This window comes from Octopus sinensis, unplaced genomic scaffold, assembly GCF_006345805.1.
Source record: "Octopus sinensis unplaced genomic scaffold, ASM634580v1 Contig07806, whole genome shotgun sequence".
Lineage (NCBI taxonomy): Eukaryota > Metazoa > Mollusca > Cephalopoda > Octopoda > Octopodidae > Octopus > Octopus sinensis.
The window spans coordinates 43960-64262 of record NW_021830461.1 but is presented as its reverse complement, the minus strand read 5'-3'; the positions used below and the strand labels follow the sequence as shown (position 1 = coordinate 64262).

General features: G+C 33.9%; 1 protein-coding gene and 1 long non-coding RNA gene across 2 annotated transcripts; both read left to right on the top strand.

The window, feature by feature from the left end:
* Nucleotides 1–631: 631 nt before the first annotated feature.
* LOC115227854 (tRNA dimethylallyltransferase-like) lies at nt 632–4027 on the top strand. The gene is made up of 4 exons (XM_029798567.1): nt 632–884; nt 1426–1521; nt 1823–1978; nt 3822–4027. The coding sequence occupies exons 1-4, from the start codon at nt 632–634 to the stop codon at nt 4025–4027; spliced, it is 711 nt and encodes a 236-aa protein (XP_029654427.1).
* A 13345-nt stretch (nt 4028–17372) lies between these two features.
* LOC115227849 lies at nt 17373–17711 on the top strand. Its single transcript, XR_003883169.1, has 3 exons — nt 17373–17452; nt 17485–17563; nt 17594–17711. It is a non-coding gene; the product is annotated as an uncharacterized LOC115227849 (long non-coding RNA).
* Nucleotides 17712–20303: the final 2592 nt, after the last annotated feature.

The following is a 20303-nucleotide window of genomic DNA, read 5'->3' as shown; positions in this document are numbered from 1 at the left end:
TTCGCAACAGAAACAAAGTCTCTATCATCCCCCGTCCCTGATAGAACACCATCAGTGCAGATACCCATGCATTCATTCCAATCCAACTTTAAATGTTCGAAATATGAATTTATAAGATTGAAAATGTCATATCCCTTTGTTGTTTCGACGACTCTTTGAGGAAAAAAATCTTCAATAATGGATTCATCGTCCATATAACGAAATAAAACAGAAAATTGCATTCTTGTAATATCTGAGCTTTTATCTACTTGAAATGGAAAAAATTCAGATTTTTTTATTCGCCGAACCAAAAGGGTTTCGATGTCATCAAACATATCCTTGATCAGTCTGCTCACAGAAGTATTTGAAATAGGAATTAAACCTAGCTCAGTGGCAGCAATTTCTCTAAACATTATCTTACTACTTCTTTGGGAAGAATATTAGGGTATCCTTTTTCACTCCCTTAGTACCTAATTTTCATTTCGAAATAGACTATTTGGTTTTATCAATTTTTAAATTACACGACGGCTAGCACATAAGCCAGTTTATGGGATGTAAACAATCTCAATAAAATAGAAAAATATATTCCTAAATATTTTTTTAATTAAATGTTTTTTATTAATTTATATTTAATTAAAAAATTAAAAACCATATGAAGACTAGTGGTGGCCGATTGCGTCCACTTGTAGCTGTACTTGGCCCAACTGGTTCTGGAAAATCACAAATAGCATTTGCATTGGCCAAAAAATTTAATGGAAGCATTATAAATGCTGATGCTATGCAGATGTACAAAGGATTAAATATTATTACCAATAAACCCACTCCTTCTGAGTTAAACGCGTGTCCTCATCATTTAATTGACTTTTTGGACCCTTTATATGAAAATTATAATGTCAAGATGTACAGTGATTCTGCATTACAAATTATATCCTTTATTATCATTTAATATTTTCATGCATTTTCACTTAACTATTTTACATTGAAAATCTATACAAAAATGGCAGTGGACTTCCAATCATCGAGGGAGGTACAAATTATTATTTGGAATCGATTCTTTGGGAATCACTTTTGGAAGTTAAGTAGTAAAAATAATTTACTAAAATTTATTAGTTTTTCTCACAATTATAATTCAAATGGTGATTTTTCTAAATTATTTTAAAGATATTGTGATGGACCAAGAGAACGAGGACAACCACAAATTGTTAATGGAAATTGATTCTGTTCATGCCTCCAAATTTCATCCAAACGATTCTCGGAAAATAAAAAAGTTTTTTTTTAACATTTTTTAGAGCGATTGAAGTTTATAAACGAACTGGCAAGTCTATCACTGAACTATACTCTGCACAAAGACAAGGGACAAAATATAGACTCCGAATTGATGATTTTTGTATCGTTTTTGTTTATCGGGATTTGAAAGGTCTGGATTTTTTAAATATTTATTTTCAGAGCTTGATAAGTTAATTGATGAAAGAGTTGATAAAATGCTGGAAAATGGTCTGGTTGATGAACTTGTCGATTTTCATCATCGTTATAGTGAAAATCGTAAAACCCAGAAAGGGTTGTTGTATATGAATAATATTTATAGACATTATGACTATCAACGGGGAATTTTCCAGTCTATAGGCTTTAAGGAGTTTCACGAATATTTGATGCTTAACGAAAATGTGTGCGAAGACTCGATAGAAGGAAAAAAATTACTTGAAAAAAGTTATTTTTTTTAAAACTATTTTCAGGCGTTGAAAGGTTGAAAAATTCAACTAAGCGCTATGCCAGACAACAACTTGGCTGGATAAGAAAACGTTTTTTAACTCGTAAAAATTAATGACTATTTGTATTATTTCAGAGACCTATGAGGGGTGTAGTAGACCTGAATGCTATTGTGTATATAAATTAGATGCCACAGGATCCAAGGATCTGTCGACAGACGTAATTCCAATGGCAATTACCATTGTTGCGGACTATTTGGCTGTATTGTCTCTGGTGATTATAATTCAGAAACGTGAATGCCAATTTCCCAAAGAGAAGATTAATTTTATTACTGAAGTCGAGCAAAGATCGAGGGGCGTATCCATGCGAACTTGTAAAATCTGTGAAATGACGTTTTATGTTGATGAGAAAACCTGGAATCTACATAACAAGACTAAACGTCACAAAGCAGCAATAAAGGCAAAAGCTAAGAATGTGAAAAATACAATAAATATATTGGAAAGTTTTATCAATAAAAATACCTGATTTTATTCTTTTAGTTTTATTTTTTTGATTAGAATATGTTTATTAGAAAAAAATTGTTTAAAAGAAAAAAAATGGTTATTGTCGGACAGACAGGGCATTATTTTTGACTAAAGCAGGAAATCTTGTTGGGAGATACCAGTTCTCGGATTGATCGTCAGTAACCTTATCCAGAAGTAACCCGATATGTCAGAGCAGGCTCCGAGCGGAAGGTCCTCGTATTTTAGGCGTCAGGAGGCCAAACACTCTGCAATTCCTGACATCATCATGTTTCGCATGTTTCATCTTTTCGGCCCGTTCTGTTGGGGCTCCAGGGCTTTCGATTGATGCTACTATGTTCTAGCCAAAAACGAGTTTATACCCTTGACGTCCAAGAGCAGACATTTTCCCCTTTGGAAAAGAAAAGTCGGAATCCTTTATACACCTTCTTTAGCATATTTTATCTATTAAATAAAAATGGTTCTTAATCTCGACTTGATTGTTTGACAAAATGTTAATTGTTTTGACCCCTGAATAGAATGGAGACTCTAATTTATTTAGCCGTGACGAAAGTTTTGTTCCATAATCTTTTTTAACTTGAGTATCCGTAATTTTTTTAGGTATACTTTATCTCCGCAGATAAATTCGTATTTACTGTTGTATACATTCATTTTTCTATTTATTTCTATTTATTTCCTTGTAGTACACTAAGTTTTATCAAACAGATTTAAATCAAATTCGAATTTTTTGTTTAAAGGGATTTTTTTAGTATTCCATGTCTCTAAAGTGTGTTAAATTCCTCGCATAGATTTAAGAAACACATGCTTGGTTTTGGATAAATTGTAAATTCTAAAGAAGTGTTTGCTGAAACACAGAAACGTCTTCAATTGCCAACTTTTCAATGTAATTCTTGAAAAACTTAAAAACGACACCGTCACATGTCATATCCAGTAAAATTATTTTGATTTGAGCGTCGTAGAGGCTGGATAAATCCATGCCCAAAGGATTGCATTTATGGCATTTCTCAACTTCGGCCTGCTTCAGGCAGGTCCTGTCCTACTTCGAGAGGGGACGTCCCACTTCGATGATAGTAATTTCGTTTTTTTATTTTGTCGTACATGAATATATCAGTCTTGTTACATTAAATTTTTGTGTCTGTAATTATTAAAGAATCTTCACATATTTCAACATTTTATGTGAATATGATTGACTGAAGTGAATATTCTTTAAATTTTTTAACTTTGCGGATTCTATACTTCCTACAGACATACAAGTGAATACATTTCACGACTTCGTTATGTTTTCTGACGTAATTACTGTTGAGCATTTTCCCACATTGGGTTGCCAAATGATCAACGGTTTTTTTGCTTCTTATAAAATAGTTAAACAAAGCTCCCTTGGTTAAAAAAACAGATTCTCAATCCTGCAATAGGCAATATAATGCCTCACTTCTGGGGGAAACATTCCCGTTCCAAAGCGATCCGTTCAAAATTTCTGTTGATAAAGTTTATATTTTAAAATTAAAAAACTTTTCGAATCAATCATTAAATTCCCTATTACTATTAATGAGTCTAGTGTGCAACTTAACCAATTTCCTTAAATACAGTTCGAAAATGTTTTTAATTTCTCCGTAGAATCATTACCCCTGCCGGAGACAATTACGTTATATCAGGTTAATGAAAGTATTAAACTTTTTTTCAATAAACTTAAAACAGGTTCTCAGATATTACCCGATCAGTATGCAAACTGTCAAGCAATGCAAGCACTTTTTAAGATTATCAAAATACCATATAATGTAGAATATTATAAAAATGCAGAAGAAATTTCTCCAAACGGTTAAAAATCTAACAAAATGTAACATATTAGGGGAGATTCCTTTTATTAAGGTCGGCCCTCTTCTTCTATCTGGAATTGAATCTGTATTTAAATTCATTGAGATCAAAGTGATATTCATAATAAAAAATTCAGGGACTTTCTCCTACCCTATCATTCGGAATACAAAAACGTGATTTGGCCTCTACAATTATGTACATTATCATTGGAGATTTGGCTGACTGTGAAGTTTATTATTTTCTTTAAAAATATAGACATATATAACGTGGTGTGATGATAATATTTATAAAAAGGTTGTTTAATTTAATTATATTTTCTAATAATGGGATGCTACCTCAAAAGTGAGGGCATTTCATATTTACTTGAATTTTTATTAAAGGTAACTCGTCCCCGTATTGCTTCGTGTTATCCTTTTCCACTAAATTTAATTATTCCGTGGATTCAATGCCAGAAAAATAGGTATCGTTATTTTTCCTCAAAAGTAACTCCAAAAACTAAAAAAGAAGTTTTTATTGTTTTTTATTGATTTAGGTTTTTGATTGTGTATTAAATTCGTTTGACTATTTATCCCGACTATTGGGGGAAAATAGATATTTTTTGTCAAAAACGTGTTTTATATGGACTTTACTGTTTTAGAATTCCGTGTGAATTGGATGCGATTGCCTATGGCCATATTTATGCTTTCATGACTATCGATTCTTTAATTACTTTTACGGATAACGCATCAAAGAAGTATTCAAATCTTTGTAGTTTTTGTGAGAATTTCAGAACGGAGTTTTTTAATAGTGATTAATTTCTTTATGATTTCATTTTTATGAATTATCTAGTTTAACGTATTACGATGCATCATAATTAAAACAATATTTTGAATAAGATAATTTAGGTGTGGAATTATTGATTACCAATATTCTGCCTTTTCGATTACTCTCAAATATACCACTTCGTATCTCTTCACACTGCTAAGCTATCATAAAACATTCAGTGAGGATTTGTTTCCTGATTTATATTTTGGTAAAGATGCATTTTAAAAGTTTCTTGATTGATTTATTTTGAAATAACGTTATTAAAATCTATTAGTTCAATCTATCTAATGGGAAAATTAGATATTTGGAATAAATTACCATTTTTGAAAACTGATGAAAATTCATTCTGATCTGAGGTTAAGATCAAGAAATTCCAATACCATTTATTTTGTAATTTCATTTATCCAGAAATAGACACCAGCTTGCTCAATATTATTTGAGTTTGAAAATTAAAATCAATAAGTGGAAATTTTTATAATCTTTTTTCCAATTCATATAACGAATTCGTCAATAAATAAAAAAAATTTATTGTCTAGTACCTTACACATATAGTAAAATTATGCAAAATATATTTTATAGATGTCTATGAGCTAAGTTATAATTTACGGGTTAAAATTTCATCTAGAAGACGATCGACTGCTTGAGAAGGTGTAAGTAAATCTTTAGCAACTTTTTCTTGTAAACTTGTTATTCTTTCACCAAATTTATCTTGAACAGCTCCCCAAATACTGTTTTGAAGGGATTTTATAAACCAAGCTTGCTTTTGTTTTTGTCGATTTTCCATAAACTCCCCACTTTCTATCATTTTGGAGCGAAATTCGAATATTTTGCTATATAATTGATCAAATCCATCATGATTCATCGAAGATATCCTTATAACCTATACATTTTGTAAATCCCCAAAGTACAGTTGGTTTCCAATTTGGGGATTTTTGTGACAAAAATCTAAGAGCGCTTTTGTAATCTGCTTGAATACGTTTTGACTGAGTCAGCATGTCTGAGTCACTTTTGGTCACTGCAATGATATCGCTCAGTTCAGTAATTCCCCTCTTCATTCCTTTGATTTGTTTATATTTTAAATTAGTATTATTTATTAATTTTTGCAACCTTGCATTTCATCTCCAGCTGTCGGAGGAATCAACAGTAAAAATAAATCCACCATATCAGCAACAGCCGTTTCTGACTGGCCAACACCAACAGTCTCAATAAGAATAATGTTATATTGGGCGGCTTCACAAAGGAAAAGAACTTCATTTGTCACTCTTGCAACCCCCCCAAGCATGCCACTTGTTGGAGACGGTCTTACATAGGCATTTTTGTTCAATGAAAGTCGAGGCATTCTCACTTTATCACCCAAGAGTGAACCTTATTTTATTATTTTAATAATATTGTACCTCCTCGAGTTACAGAAGAAGGATCAACAGTAAGGACAGCCACTTTGTTTTCCTTTTTAATTAGAAAAGTACCGAACGACTCTATAAAAGTACTTTTTCCGGCCCCAGGCGGTCCTGAGATGCCTATATTTTTAGTTTTGATTAATTTATGATGTTTTAAATAAACATAGTATACCAATTCGGAACGTCTTTTGGAGATCTGAGTTTTCTTTAGCATATTTAAGGCATTTCGATATAATATTCTGCCCAATTTCCCTTTTATAAATATTTGTCGATTCCACAAGCGTTACTGAACGGGAAAGTGCGCCTCTGTTGCCGTTTATAATCCCGTAAAACAAGTTAGAAGCAATGTTAGATACAGCTTCAGTTTCCGAAGAAAAATTTCTTATGAGTAACAAGTTTAATGTCATAATTTTAGTAATACATCGGAACGATTTTTTGTAAACCACAATCTATTTTTGATAATTTATAAAAATAATAAATATTTAAAATAAATAAAATTACGATTCATTGTAAATTGTTAAACAAAAGAATTAAAGTTACAACGGAAGCTAAGACTTCAAAACAAAAGAAGGAGGTGTTTTAGAGCTAATGACTCCCGAAGTCTAAGTATCAAAATTTGACTTCATTCCTATGGGGATGTTCAAAAAGGCACCGAGATGCCTGCTTTGAATTTTGGTTAAACTGTTCAATGCCAGTTGGGACATTGGTCATATCTTAGCTGACTGGAAACGAGCAATTGTCCAAATGATCCAAAAGTACGCAAGAGGGAAGCTATAGACCAATTAGCCTTATCTCTACAATTTCGAGGGTAATAAAAAGGGTCGTATTTAATGGTTTTTCGACACATGCGGAGGAAAATAATATGTTGAGGGAGAAAGTGGCAGAATTGGGTGCTGGGCAAAAAACTGTAAAATGGCTGGAATGTTTTCTCTCCGAGAGAAACCACCTTTTTTGACGAGCAGATTGATTATCCACGCCGACAAAATCTTGGTTACGAATGTCTCGATGTGGGACCTCGACACAGGAGGAGATTATCTTGGAGCAGACTTGAACCGTACGTGGAGGAAGTAGAAATGTGCTGCAGGGATGAAGGATTGAATCTTGCAGGGGATAAAAGCACTATTTATTGGGTTTCGATTAGGCCAAATAGAACCCGACGTTCGAAGATTGTGGAAAAGTAATTATATCGTGGTCAAAACTGCAGTTGAGACCTTAAGAGTAACAGTGGACACCACCGGGTTCTACAAACTATATGTGGACACAAAGCGTAAACAATGTGCGAAAATCTTAAAAGAGCTAAGGTGTCTCCGTCTCAACACGGAGACGTTTCTTCACGTTAAACTGACCTGGTTTCAGCCTCTACTAATACATGGATTGGAGGGCTGGTATCAAACGGACGAGAGGGAACGTCTAATTATCAATCTCAAAGAAAGTAGACGATTTGCATCAAGCTGGCATTCGGCCTGGAACTTACCAGTTCGCTGGAGGATTCGCATGAGTGGAGTATTGAGACGATAGCCGCGATCCTATTCAAAACTTGAAATTCGTTGAAGGAAATAAGAAAAATCTCACGGGTCAAAACTGCAGTTGAGACCTTTGTGGTTCTGGTTTTCAATCCCCTTAAGCGCTAATTCCTTGGATATTTTTCTGTTGAGCTAATTTTTTATTATTTTTTTTCCACTTGTGTCAAGAAAACGACATTCTTCTACATTCTAAGATTTTGAAAATTTTGGGGATTGAAATTGATGCCGAAATCAAAGTTTTACTGAAATTACTGAAGCATTCTAAAATCTATGGCTAAGCAAACACAACTAGTCGCAATCTACAGACTAGTGTAGATATAATTATAATTTACGCAAGCTAAAATTCGTTGTTTTTCATATCCGTTACTGTTTCGAGATCGTTTTCAATTCAAAAATTATTTTATAATCAAAGAACTTTTAAAATTTGTCAGAATAATGATATTATTAGGACTATAAAATAAATGTATGTCAAACAAATTAACTTTTTTTATCTAAAGATGAACAACTATTTATAATTCCGTGGAACGGGAGCTTTGTACTCTTTCAATTGCTGCCAAGAGAGCATCTCAGAAAAGGGAGTCCTATGGGGCGGAAATGGTGCGTCTTTTTTTGCTAAGCATAGCATAACATCCGAATATCGCCACAAAAAGATTCATTCTTAAGTTAATCAAACACATATTGAACCTATCTAAAATTCAACATGGCCTCCGCCCACAACATTCAACAACAACTTACTTCACGACTCTAACGGATTGCATCGCAGACAGATTTAACAACTACAATCCACCCCCAAAGAACAATTCTAACATCAATAAACATCAGTAAGGCATTTGACTGAACATCGTTTAATGTCATCAGCACCGAAATTTGTGAATCTAACATTCTCCACAAAATATGGCTGACCAGCTTTTTATCAGATAGACACGGTCGTACAGAATACGCGAACAAAAAATCTTGATTCCGCTACCTTTCAAATGGCGTACCACAGGACTCTTCTCCCTCCTCTTTACTCTTCAACCTCCATTTGAGCGACATCCCCACCAACAACGCAATGCTACTCTTAAGTTACGTAGACGACATTGCGACCGTATCAAAACATCTGGAAATCACAGAAGCCACAGTCAGGTTCCAAACACACCTAGACTGTCTCACCAATTGGCTAAGATCTAACCACATGATGCCTTCCCCGTCAAAATCATCTGTGACCTTATTCATCCCCGACCGATAACACTTCAACGTCAGCCCTAAAAAACTACCCGTCCTCGAACATTCCAGAATTTTGGGGGTCATCTTTGACCACTGCTTCTTCTTTTCTCAGGACATTGACTTCACATGCAGTAAAGTCGCCCTAAAAGCCATATCTGGCCAATCGTTCGGTCGAGCAAAAGAAAGCCTAGTAACCGTTTATAAACAATCTGTTTGAAAGTCCTTGAATTGTGCCAGCCAGTCCATGCTGGTCTTGAAATGTATTCCTTACAAAGTTACAAAAATTCTAAAGCCTCCGGAACGTTGGCTTTTGTACAGCCAAAACTTTTTTTCCTCTGGCATATATAAATAACATTTAATAAATTTATAATTAGTGCTATTTAAAAATATAATTATGTTTAAATATATAATAGTATATTCTAATGAATGGTTACCTTGTGTTTTATAATTTTAAAAGATAATGAATCTTATTTTTCTGAGAATTCATTACATGATATCATGCTGCGCAAAGCTATGAATGTCAAACAAGTATTTTTGTTGGTTTAATTCAAGGTAGCTTTAGATATGAAAGAGGCAGTTAAAGACAGTAAACTCCTATCTAACAAACTGGTATTATGAAATATTTCTATTACATTTTTAAGCATTTTGCCAGTGAAAGACAAACCTCTTTATTTAAGCAGTCTATTCTTAATGTTAGTAAAATAGGAAAGTCCGCTCGGAGTTATAAATTTACATTGTACTTGATCATTTACTTGATTATTTTATTTGTTTTTTCTAGATTGATATTTTACATTATTTTAAAATAAAGATTTTTCTATACTTTACTCAACATCAACAAACAATTTATAAATCTTTTTTTATATGAAACTTTTAGCATCAGAGGATAAGATGAGATGGAATGGCAATTCCCACGCAAGATAGCTATTGATATGCGTTGGAAAAGCCATGTCCGTTCCCGATGATCATTTCTCCTGCTTGCCAGCTCCCCCATAAGGAATATTTTAGTTCTGGGACCGAGGACTCTCGACGTCTCCACTGCGATCGGGGCAAAGATATGACGGTGTGATAATGCACTGTATTTCTTGACTTTTAATGTTTCCGCAAGGTTGGCCGCGGAGCCCGGTCCTGTGGCTGACGTAAAGATGTTTCCGTCGGAGAAAATGTCCGTGCAAGTTGCGTCCCAGATGAAGGGGAAAGTCGTTAGGCCGTCAGGACGTTTACCATCCTCCCGAACCAGGCCGACCGATTCCAACTGTGATGAGAATCCGGCAGTTTCAAGAGTCCGCTTGACTATGTCGTTCAGGGCAGCGTGTCGGGGAAAGCGTCCGGAGCTTTTCTGACACGATAATAGGTGCAATCCAAAGGGGTCAACACTGGATCCACAGCGGCACCGGTGTTCTCTGCATACGTTTAGCCCCAGGCGCAATGAGACGCCGATCCTCAGGGAATCATCGTCCAATAAGGTTCAAATCGATCTCATAGGGATGGCGGTCAATATGGCTGCGAGGCGGCTAATAAACAAGCCAAGCTATGTTTGTTAAGCTTAGGCTTGAGGTTGTTTGACTTCTGATCACAGAGAATCCTGTCCCATTCGTCCTGTGCGTGTTTATTCTGCGGAAACTTAAAAGACAACCCAAGCCAGCGACTTTCTACCGCGACTGACTCTGAGTCCATAGGAGATTCGGTAACGGGTTGGAGAATCTCTTGGACAAGGGTGCTCGTGGCATGTGTAGAAGAAAGGAATTCCTAGTTTTAGGTTAATTTAAAATTGAAAGAAATAAAGATTTATTTAAAGAAGCAACAATCTTAGCTGTGATTAAGAAATTTCACAAATTATTTAAAATATCAGTTTTTCTTAATTTGCATGTAAAATATTTTTCGAATGTTTAATAAAGATCGATTATAAAAAAGCTTTTAAACGAATAGTTCTTAAATTTTCAAATAATTATCTGTATTTTATTCAATATTTATTTTAATAGCATAATTTTGGATTAAATTATTTTTCTTTTAATGACTGGGGAAACAATTAAAGCGGATGGAGATATAAAAATGTGTAAGAATTGCGGAGTATTATAATAATCTGAGCTTCTTATTAGATCGGATATATGGTAGAAAAATTCACGATTAAGGGAATCGTTTTGGCAATACTTTGCTTTCCTTGCGGCCTCATTTGGTGTTTTTCTGGGATTAAAAAAGAATGTTCATATTGCAAAAACATTGAATAAAAAAATTTAATTGAATATATTTGGTTGGGAATTTATTAAAATAAATGTAAAATCTATTTTTTGTAGAGATTTTTTATTAAAAAACATAACATTAGTTATTTACCAAAGTTTTTTGTTTATCTAACACCAATCTAATAGTATTCTGAATAAAGATTAATTAATGCACATAATTTGTTAATTAAATGATGTTTTAAACATATTTGTTTTCTACGAGTACTTAAATTTTTGCGCTTAAAAGTTTCTGCGCTGTCCGCCTACCGTTCATTAGTAATAATTTAAATAATATTACTTTTATCTTTTTAATTTTGTTATATGTTCCGGAGCTATTGGAGTATATCCCATTTTATAGCTGATTAGACAGTAAAGATTCTGTTTAAAAAAATATATGATTTTTCATTGTTTTATTTAAATCATTAATTAAGATAACTAGGTTATCGAATAAATCTGAGAATTTTTGGAATTTTTTGAAAGGACACTCAAAAAATAAGGTCTGGAGTCAATTTAATCGAAGACGGCGTCACTATCTCACGAGTATTTCAGATTAATTCAAGTCATGTATTCAACTAAGATCGCCTATCTGGTGCATTTCTTAATGGTACAACCAGCTCGTTTGTTTTAGAAGACAAAACATCGACGAAGCCATTTCCTTGGGGCGTCTGTTACATGGACGACTCCTAGTACGGCCCTATGGACTCAATCATCGATAAGTTATGACGGCTAATCCCGCGATTTATTCCTTCTGGCTAGTGGAAAATGCGTCGAAAACCGAAATCGTGAACGTCAACTTCCTTGAGGTCGGTTTCCTTGTGGCCTGCAAGCCGATCTTGAATAACCTTTCTGGCTTATTTGTCATAGAACTTGCCAATTCCTCCTTTTTGGGTTTTCCTTTTTGAACTGATGCATTTTGGCGTGGACTGTCCTTCAAAGAAGAACTTTGCAAGCTAACATTCGTCTTAACTTTCACAACTCATTGTTTATGCTGAAGAGCAGGTTACATATTCTTAAACTACTATACACACTACGCTGCTTTCCGTCTTGTTTTCGTGCCGATCTCTTTTGAAATTTCTAGAAATCCCTAAAATAATTAGCTGAGTCGATCCTACTTCAAATTCAATGATATCGGTTGGAGACAGGGAAAACTTTTGATTTCCTACAGCGGTTGTCCTATCCACGAAATTTTAACGCCTTCCAATATCTTTTGTCGGAAATTCTTGACAAACTCAAACCTCCTACTTCTTTCTGACCTATAAAGACAATCGCACTGAAATGGACTGTATGCCACTAAGTCTTTTTAAGGGCTAAAGCCCGCGCTCAACCTAGCACTATCTGGCCTACCTCCTTTCTGCTGCACATCAGCGCTATGTTGCCTGGCTGAATGTATTTCCTTCTGCATCTACAGGAATTCTCCTCGACGATAACTACATCAGAACTGGAGTTACTTTCGGAATCGGTCTAAACTAATGTTCAAAGCAGCGTTGTCGCAGTGGAAGCATGGTAGATGAAAAGAAAATGCACCTTTCTTCATGCCACCGCAACGCCGACCGTCTTCTCGGATACGCGACTTTAAATAATGTAGTGTCTTGCGCAATCAAATCTTAGAGTTCCGCTCAATCGTTGAGCCAGCAAACCTCGATCGCGATGATAGCAAGAGACCGGACGGATTTACAATTTTCCCATAATGGGAAGGCCGATCACTTGTCTAAGACGCTACCTGCACGGACACGTTCTCAATGTTAAAGCTAACATCGCCGGCCATATCTCACGGGCACACTACGAACAAAACCGAGCGTATGAAAGGTATCAAATACCAAAATCGCTTGGCAAATCACTTTTTGTCTACGTAGAATTTGATACCTCTGTAGACGCAAGAAATCTAACCGCGGCTTTTATACGCAACAACGGGAGAAGGATTGGCTTTGAAGAAATTACCGTCGGGAATTATTATGATTTTGGCAAAAAATTCCGATTTAGATTTTTGCGGAAACAAAAAAACAATTTTCTCTGCGCAAAACTGACATAATTTTGAAATATCTAAAAACTTTTGCTCTTCTACATGACTTTTGGAAGCGAAATTGAGATATTTGCAAATGTAATTAGAATTTATCAGAAGAAAATAGTCAAAAAAATCAACTTGGAAAAGTGCGGTCTGAATGAAACATATACGCAAGACTTAAATACATTTCATAGAAAACAGATAAAATCTTTATTTTCACTTAGGTAAATTAAAAAGGTTATTAAAAATTATCATTTTTTAATTTACTTTTATTTATAACAGTTTATAAATGTTAAATATTAATTTGAAGTCTCGTGATGAAGCTCGTCAGGTTTAGATCTGTTTTTAAGTTTTCCTAGTTTTTTAATGAAGTTGAGCCACGAAACTGTCACGATTGAATTAAAAAATTCTTCCCAAGTTCATGGAACTATTACTGGTAAGCATCAATCTAATATTAAAATAGGAGTCGACATTTACATGAATACTCATTTAAAGACGGTGAAAATGACCACTAAAAGTGGAGACACCTATCAATTGGATACTCTTTCAGTCCGTGGAAACAACATTCGTTATTTTATCTTGCCCGATAGTTTGCCGCTTGATTCTCTTCTAATCGACGACGGACCGAAGGTTAGGAAGAGAGGAGAAGGTCTTAATATGAATATTCAATTTCGTAGTTTTGGATAAAGATGACGAACGTCAGCGTAGAAAACAAGAAAATAATATCGTCAGACCTAGAGGACGGGGAAGGGCGCGCGTACGGGGTCGTGGTAGAGCCCGTTAGTCCTGAGTCTGTGATTATTTACCTTTTGTTATGAATCCTTAATTTGTTTATAATAGTCTTCTAAAAAATGAGACGCCTTCATCTTAAAGAAATTGGAGGAGCTTTGCTCGCTTTTATGCACCACAGCGACCAATCGTCTTCCTATTCGATCTCTTAAAGATAAAGTCTATTTTGTTTCCAAGTTTCATGTTTATTGAGTGCTACAAGAAATGTTTAGTGCACACATGACTCGATTCTTCTCAAAAATTCATCACTGTTTTTGCAAATTTGATACGCAAAATTTTCATTATCATTTGAAACCGGAGAGTCCTCCTTAGTTTCATCCGGAGTTCCTGCTTTGCCCAATTGTTAAATGCTTTTTCAAAGCAATTCGTTACTGTTGTTATTATAATTTCATCCCACTCTTAAATTATCAATGGTATTGCATCACTAGTTTTAAATTTCTGATTTTTTCATGAAAGTAAAATGTATCCTCTCTTTCAGTTAACGTAATATTTTTCATCAAGAGGTTTTTATACTTCGCTATAAAAGATCTGATGATTCCTTGATCAAGAGGTTATATTTTCGAGGTTGTATTTGCGGAAATGGAAAAAATCAATATTACTGTATTTTCTATCAATACAATGAACAGATGCGCAGCCTAACATAAGAAAAATGTTTCGATTTTCATTTTTTCATTAAAATTTTTCGCCCAAATTTCAAACAAAATACAATTCATCCAAGGTTTTTTGCTGTTGCCATATGTTACTGGAAGTTGTTTAACGAGGATTTTTTGATTTTCCGATGATAAATGGGTCTAATTTATCCCCCAAATAATTGGTACACAACATAAGTGTAATTCTATCCTTATAAACCTTTCCCAATGCTCTTACATCGGATTGTAGTGTCAACGTCTTACGTGGCGTGCATTTAAAAAACAATGCGATTTCGTCACAATTAAACACATCTTTGAGACCATAAGATGACATTTTCGGTAAAAAGTCAGCATGGCTTTCATATAAAAAGACAGGATTGACTAATTGATCATCTCCTGATATAATACAAGATTTTATTCAAAATTTATTCTTAAAAGAATTAATTCGTGTACTCGAAGCTTTAAAATTTAGAAATGAAAATTTTTTGCAATTTTATTTTTATTTGTTTTAGCATTGCATTTGTAATAGTATTGCCAAATGATCTTTTATTCTGAATCCATTCATATAACGGCATATGAATTGAGGAAAACTTCGAGGAAATTTTGTTAAAATTCTTATTTTTAAAATATGATTCATTGCTTAGGACAGTGGTTGTCAAACTTGGGATTTTGTCCAAAGCCTTGGGATTTTGTTTATTGTTCCTAATGGCATGTTGAATACTTTACTGAATTGAGATTGTGTAATGTTTTTAAATTTTGTATAGTTAAAAGCTTCGAGGTTTCTTTGGAAATTATATGTTTTCGATTTTTTTGCGTATTCTTACGTGCACACATAAGTGAAATTTAAAAATCGTTTTCGTTAAATTAAAAAACGTACTGTAATTTTTATTTGCCACACTTTAATATTTGTCTTTGTAATTCCTGAGTTTAAACGTCCTCAAAAAATTTCCACGAAAAATAGGTGTTTTCAATCATTATGGGAAGAAAAATTCTGTCATTGAGGTCAATGAAAAGGCTTTTTGTCTAATCTGCAATTTTTCATTAACACCTTATACAGCGGTTCCCAACCCGTAGGGTGCGCGAGTTACGCAATGATATTTTGTTCTAAATTATTACAGAGATCCAATTAAGTTTTTTCCTTATATCTCTTCAGTTGGACGAATCAACCTGCTTATTTCAGACTCTTGAGTTTGCCCCCTGCCTTCGAAACCTTGGGAACCGCGACTCTACTTCTCACTGACATTGGTAGGAGAATTTCCTCAAAAACGAATGACCGGAGGGAGACGAGCTGACTCTTTCAGCTCGGTCGTCGTACTCAGCGAAAACTGCCATTTAATACGCACTGTGGCGTTGTTGAGCTGACCCCCAGGCTCTCGACTATTCTTTGAGTTACTTACTTTCTATAATAATCTGGTATCACAGGCACGTTTACTCTCATAGTACTTTTCTCCGTATTTGGTCCCACATGGAGTTGTTTTGTTCATCGATAATAATAGAATTCCGCTTTTTCTTCCAATAATCACGCGTTATTCCAGCTTCTCTTTAAATTTGGCAATTTCTTCGAATGTGCTTGTTTTATATTTAAAATGCACGAATTCTGTGTTTGTGTTCATGCTGGATGCTGGATTACTGTTTTTCTTAAGGAGATTGACTTATTTTATAAATTTGTATATTTCGTCAAAAATGGTTTCTGATTGAGAAGACCGATATAACAGTGATTACCTGCAGATCAAGCTCAATAATTGTTCTAAGTAGATTACCTGCATTTAGTTTAATTTCTGATTATCTAACGATACGATTTTGCATTTCCTCTTTAATATTTTTGATTACATCCTCTACACCTGTCTTCTAGCACTCCTAAATAACGATAGCACAGCACAAAAACCAGCAACCACCCGATTAGGACGTATTTTATTAATAAACCATTATTTATTTAAGTGATGCAACAATTTTTCAATGGATCGTACAAATTTCTCCAACTTTGGGGTTAGTTTTGATTTTAAATCCAGCCATGCCCCATTTTAATGGTATATCTCTGCGTTTTCTCCAAAAGTTAAATGTGTTTCTTTTCTTCACAACTTTTGAACCATCCTTGAAATCCATAGATCAGGATAGGCAGTATAAAGGCAGAGTATACGTATAGGAAGGTTTCCGGTTTCAACCAAAATCATATAAGAGCTTTCAACATTAAGGTAGCTCTGTTCTTTCTGTTTATTATATAAATTTTAAATGATCCAGATGCATCCAAAATTATTCCGAGATATTTTAGATTTTCCACGGATTTGATAACTCCTGTGTTAATACAAAAATCGGGTTTCCTTCATTTTCGTCTTGTTAATGATAAATACATCCATCTGAAGTGTGCCGAAAAAACTATCAGCTCTGCTACTCATTTTCAAAAAGAGCAGGCCTTAACCAGGGTAATCCTGGTTACATTTGATTTATTTGATGGCAGCTTCCCTCTTTTAGAAGAACCGCCAAAAAAGTAAAAATTTAGCATCTTTTTAGTTCTGGTCATTTTTTGTTTAATTAAGTCAGAGAAATAGTCATGGCTCTGAAAAACAATTTAGATTGCCATTCTTTGCGGGACTACTCAATCAAATCTCTTCGCACAACAATAATTCTTTCTTAACTTTATTCTAGTTTATAATTAAAATTTAAAAATTATTTTAATTATTCTAAATAAATTATTTATTGATTTACAACCCTGTGGTTAGTAATACATTTACTGATTTAAGATTCGTTCTATTTTAATATATTAATTTAAATGATTTAATAACTTTCATAGATCGAATTTAATGGTTAGAAGTTTCTACGCAGTTAAATTTCTGAGAAATCCCGGTCGACAGATCCGGAAATCTTCAATGGTTGTTATATAATTAACACAAAGTACATATAGTATGACGAGGAAGCCATAACATGGGTTAATCGAGAAGAGCACTTTACGAAAAAGAAGAAATTTACAGGGGTAGGCCCAAGTATCTAATCTTCCTAAATTATTCTAATAGTCGAAATGGATCCTCAAAATTTACCTCCTCCGTCTGCAAATATTGATTCAACCGCGTTGTCTTTTTATCAACAACGACCTTTTTGTAGTGGAAATGGAGGAAAGATATATTGTTCAAGGTATTTAAATACTATAAATTTATTATAGAACACACAATCGACGTAGAAAAAAGAAAAATTAGTAATTTCAAATTAATTTTAATCCTTATTGTTTCTCTATTCACTTTTTCAAGTATAAATAGATCCAACGTGCTGTTGTGACAAATTTTGCTTTGCTTTAGCGTTTTTGATTAGGGTATAATATCTTCAAACCTTGGACATTATTAAATGGGAAACCAATCCTAGTAAAGTAAGTGCTAAATTATTTTGGAGTGACTTTAGAGAAGAATAGCAAATTTAATTAACACATACATGCCAAAAATTGCATGCCAAAAATTGCATTGTTTAAAGTAATAGAAAATTTTTTAACTTAAGAAATTTTTTGTCTTTAATTTCTTTAAATGATTTCTTTAAATGAGGCGATGGATAGATGTTCATTCGGTCCTTGTAGTGCTTTCCGAAATCTTTCTTGAATTTTTTCGATTTTTTCACGGTTCTTTTCACTGACAAACCCCCCTTCTACCTTCCTGCTTACATTATTAATTAAAACTCTTCATTATGATAAAATCTTTGCCGGAAACAAATGAAGTTTTTCTCGGCGACGGTAAGAGGTTGACAAATGGGATCTGGGAGAACCATCTCCCACCTCTCTTTGCATACAGAAAAAACTGTAATGAAGATTTGAGGTGTTTGCTTAAAACCATTTGATATATTACTTTAAACAGAGTAGTTTTTAATCTGTTAGACTTTTTTATTAAAATTTTAATAAATATCACAATCTTATTATGGCTTCCATGAAAACTCACTTAATTAATAAAAAGAAACTAATTAGCTAATTAATTGTTTAACTAAATCCTGAGCTTTGAAGTAAACAGGGAGTTGGACTCCATGCACCTTCTTCCTCCTCTTCTCTGGTTCTGTAGACCTCCTAGAATATGCAATCTAACGCTCCTCGCTGACTATATGTCAGGAAAGGACTCTAACCCCGAAGACTGAGGGAACAGTTTAATATCGACTATGAATATGAGATGGTTAGTGCTATAACACTTTTCATTATGCTCGATCGACATTTGTTCGAATTAGGCAGTGAGGACTCTGCACACCAGTTCTAGACACACGAAAAACAGCAATGGGAATATGCTGTCGCTATGTAATGTGCTCCTCTCTAGCATTTGTTGTAGTGTGGATGCACATTCTGTCCAACACAGTTACAAAAAATTTTATAAACCACAAAGGAGTCTTCGCAAACACTCAACGGAGTAGGCATTGTCAACATTTGCCTTTTTACATCCACTCACATCCACTAAATCAAACTATTACAAGTTGCTAAAAAATTATAATCCCTAAAAAAATATTGTGTTGAGGTGTCCAAAACAACTGAAGAGATTTTGGTGGATAGGAAAACAAACTCAATACCACAGAGAGCAGGTGTAAATTCATTTATATTTAATAATTACGATTTAACACTTAAAACAAACCGGACTTGACGCCGTTTTAATAAAAAAAGACGTAAATTCGCAAAAATTGCCGTAATTTACGTCTTCACAAACAATATAAATACGTGTTTTGCGTTCTGCGGATGATAAATACTATTTTGACATGAGAACGTGTTTATATGAATTTCTAATTGAAAATTTGAATAAGAAGTGTCCATATCTCTCATGGATTGGAATGTCGAATTCATTTCAAATCACCAATCCAGCAGAACTTGCACGAATGTGGGGGGAGTTGAAAAACAACCCTAAGATGACGGTTGACAAGTTCAACCGCGTCTTAAGGTTGTATTACAACAACCCAAGAATCCTAAAAAGAGAAAAAGGGGAAAAAAATACCTATACTTTTTATGAAGAAGTTTGGGGAAAATATCCCCCTTGTCAATTTTACGAGTGCTTCTCAAATGAATGTGAGCCTACTCTCAATAAATTTTATGACGACCTCTATTTTCAAGAATATGAAACTCCACAGCCTAAAAATTATAATAATTTTCTGGGATGGAGTTATGAAGAATATGAACCCCTATTTCCCCAATATTATGAAGATCTGTCCAAATTTGACTTCTATTATTAAAATTCTTTATTCTTTAAATAAAATTTATATATATTAATTGTTACATTACAGACAATAGCAAATATTCGGTTAAATAAGTAATTATCGATTGATTATCGATTTCCTAAACATCGATTTTTTCCTCAGATCTAACCCGAATTTATTGATTATCGATTATATATATTTTTATTGATTTTAGTTTTTTAAGTTTGTTAATTAATAAAAAGAGTTTTTATTCCAATTGATTAGCACTAATTAACTAGTTAATACTATTTCAACAATTTAATTAGCAGCAGAGGATAAGATGGAATGGCAATTCCCACGCAAAATGGCTATTGATATTTGTTGGAAAAGCCATGTCCGTTCCCGATGATCATTTCTCCTTCTGCTTGCCAGGTCCCCCAGTTTAATAAGGAATTTTTTAGTTCTGGGACCGACGACTCCCGACGTCTCCACTGCGATCGGGGCAAAGATATGACGGTGCAAGTTAATTAATTAAACTTTGTTAGATTGCTTTAAAACAAAAACATTTTTCTGACTGGTTTGTTCTTACAGTTATTAATAAAA

What these genes read in the sequence shown, in the direction of transcription:
- LOC115227854 (XM_029798567.1), top strand. Translation starts at nt 632, where the DNA reads ATGAAGACTAGTGGTGGCCGATTGCGTCCACTTGTAGCTGTACTTGGC. An exon ending in TTATAATGTCAAGATGTACA is followed by an intron (nt 885 to 1,425) that starts GTGATTCTGCAT and finishes ATTTATTTTCAG; the next exon opens with AGCTTGATAAGTTAATTGAT. An exon ending in GGTGATTATAATTCAGAAAC is followed by an intron (nt 1,979 to 3,821) that starts GTGAATGCCAAT and finishes ATTTCTCCGTAG; the next exon opens with AATCATTACCCCTGCCGGAG.